Here is a 2483-nt window from a genome sequence, read left to right as displayed (position 1 = left end):
ATATATTTAGCCTTGGTACAGAGTATGCGCGTATTAGTATACAAGGTTCCTGGGTGACGGCGCCAGTTACCGGATCGCGGTTTCGGTAGGCCGCGAAAGGTAAATCGGTAGGCGGAGCGTATAGCGCGATAACTAGGCTCGCCTCGGAGATTCGGCAGGCGGTCGCGTGTCGCGATTCGGTGTTCGCGATTTGTACGCGGCTCGCGTGTTTGGTCGCGGGGACCGCGCGGTGTCGGCGGTATCGTATTCGTACCACAGTATCGTATGCTGTCTTCGCGGTTTTGACGGCTACGCGCTCGCTTACCCGTCGGCGTCGCAAGAGACGAGATGGGGCGTGAGTAGCCGATGTGTCGGCGTATTCACACCCGATCTCGCTCGTCGAAAGGCAGAGAACAAGGGTCGAGAAAACTCGACAGAGCGCAGCTAACCTACTGGCTTCGGTCCTTGTTCGGGATGTCGACGGGATGCAAACTAGAGTCGATAAAGATCGGCAGAGCACAGCTAACGTACTGGCTTCGGTCCTGGTTTGCGAGGATGTGATCGTTGGCAGGTTGAGGAAGCAGATACGAGTCGGTCGTAGGCCTTGCTCTCCGCTGTGTAGCATCGAGTTCGGTTGACGGTCCGGATCGGTCTGGTCCTGATTAATTTGGCGTCGCGAATTATATACTTGACGCTTCTTTGTCTTCGCTCGCCGTACACGTGTGCGTCGCGTGTTCGCGGCGCTCGCTCGCTATTGTTTCCTTCTCGCGTGATCTTCGTTCGCTTTGTTTATGTTTGTTATCGGTTGTTTACGCGTGTCGGTTTTTCGGTGTTTATTGTTGGCGCAACGCGCCGGTGCACGGCCCGACTGATGGTCGGTCGGGCCGGAGTAGTGACGATGCAGGTGTGCATCGTTACATCACCCCCCGTCCTAGGGCGGGTCGTCGGGGAGTCTTTGGCAGGCCCGTAGTTGTCCTATCCTATTAAATCTCAGCATCCATCGTCCTTCCGGTAAGCGTAATCGATACCGGCGGGACACATGTACCGCGAAGTGTGGTATCATTGCTACTAGGCCTGGGCGCAGCTCCACGGGTATCGGTGGCGGTAGCGACGGCGGAATTATTCGGAGCGGTTCCATCGTTGCTCGGTCGGTTGCCCGTTTGGTCGCTGTCCCTGGCTGGCCTCCTGTCTTCGTTATTGGCGGTATTTTGGTTGTTGGCTGTGTTGCGGTCGTTATTGGTGCTGGTGTTCCTGCCGGTGCTGGTGGTGAAGCTGCTCTCTTTATTGCCCTTATCGCGCATGCCGATTGTACTTGCGCTGCGTTTGTGCCGGTTTTTCTCGTGACGGCGGCACGTCCTCGGCGCCCTGGCGGTGGGGGCGGCGGAGCCGTAAGGAAAATTGCTTTCCTTTTTTGCGTGGCGTCCGATCGTTGTATACGCGTGTCTCTTGATGGCAGCGTGTTGATCGGTGCTCTAGTTGCGGCCGTCGTTATTGGCTTCTCCGTCCTCGCTTTCTTTTCTGGCGGTGTCTCAGTCGTTGCCGTTGTTGACTTTTGAGACGGTTGGTTGTCCTCTGGCGTTGTCGGCGGTGGTAGTGCCGACGGTGATCGAGGCTGCGGTGCCTCGGTTTTCTCGTCGTCCGAGGACAAAAGCAGGTCCGTCCAGAGGAGGTCTACTCCTTCGATCTCATATACTTTCTGCGTCGGCATCTTTCCTGTTAGCTGTCTCGTTGGAAAGTGAGAGTTTCTTCGTTGTGCTGTTTCTTTATATATTGCTTTTCGTATCGCCTTCGTCGTCCTCCTCGCTGTTGTTGTTCTGCGGCTTTAGGTCCTGAACGTGTATATGCCTGTGCCATCAACCGTTTTTGTCTTTCAGATCGACGACAACCGGCGATATTATTTTTCTTACTGTCATCGGGCCTAGCTTGGCTATTTTGGCGCTAGCTTTGCGTTGAAGGCTTTCGCCTTATTAGATAGCGGGTATTCTCTTTTCCATACTTTTTCGTCGGTTTTTGGCTTCCAGTTTCGTCGTCTTAAATTATAATATTTTTCCTGTCGCTGGAACGCTCGAGCCAGGTTTATTCGTAGCAGCTCGTTCGCTTCTCTAAGCCTTTTTTGTCGTGACGCTGGTTCTTCCCTTCCGTCCGTTTTATCCGGCGTGGTGTCTATCTCTCGCCCGTAGTTTAAGTATGCAGGCGAGTAGCCTGTGGACTCCTGTACTGCTGTGTTGTACGCGAACTGTAGGGCCGGCAGGTGTACGTCCCATTTTCGGTGGTCTCGCCCTACATATTGTGCCACCATTGTTTTTACGACCCTGTTGGTCCTCTCTACTGGGTTGCAGTGGGGTGCATGGACGGGGGTGGTACGGTGTTTTATATTGTGCGCTGTGAGCATTTGTGCTAATTGTTGGGATTTCAGTTGGGTGCCGTTATCGGAGATGATGGTATGCGGGCAGCCGTGTCTGTATATAATCGCGTCCATTAGTGTCTGCGTCACGATGTTCGCT

At 54.2% G+C, this 2483-nt stretch overlaps 1 protein-coding gene across 1 annotated transcript in view; it reads right to left on the bottom strand.

Moving 5' to 3' along the window:
* Positions 1–1742: 1742 nt before the first annotated feature.
* LOC116853019 overlaps positions 1743–2483 on the bottom strand; it is a 2068-nt gene continuing 1327 nt past the window's right edge. The window contains exons 3-4 of the mRNA XM_032833874.1: positions 1976–2438; positions 1743–1808 (exon numbers count right to left, since the gene is read on the bottom strand). Coding sequence (XP_032689765.1) covers positions 1743–1808; positions 1976–2438 — 529 coding nt within the window. The remainder of the gene's footprint in view (positions 1809–1975; positions 2439–2483) is intronic.

This window comes from Odontomachus brunneus, unplaced genomic scaffold (assembly GCF_010583005.1).
Source record: "Odontomachus brunneus isolate Ranch 3 - 2012 unplaced genomic scaffold, Obru_v1 Obru_scaffold_268, whole genome shotgun sequence".
NCBI classification, from domain to species: Eukaryota; Metazoa; Arthropoda; class Insecta; order Hymenoptera; family Formicidae; genus Odontomachus; species Odontomachus brunneus.
This window is presented reverse-complemented; position numbering and strand designations above follow the sequence as displayed.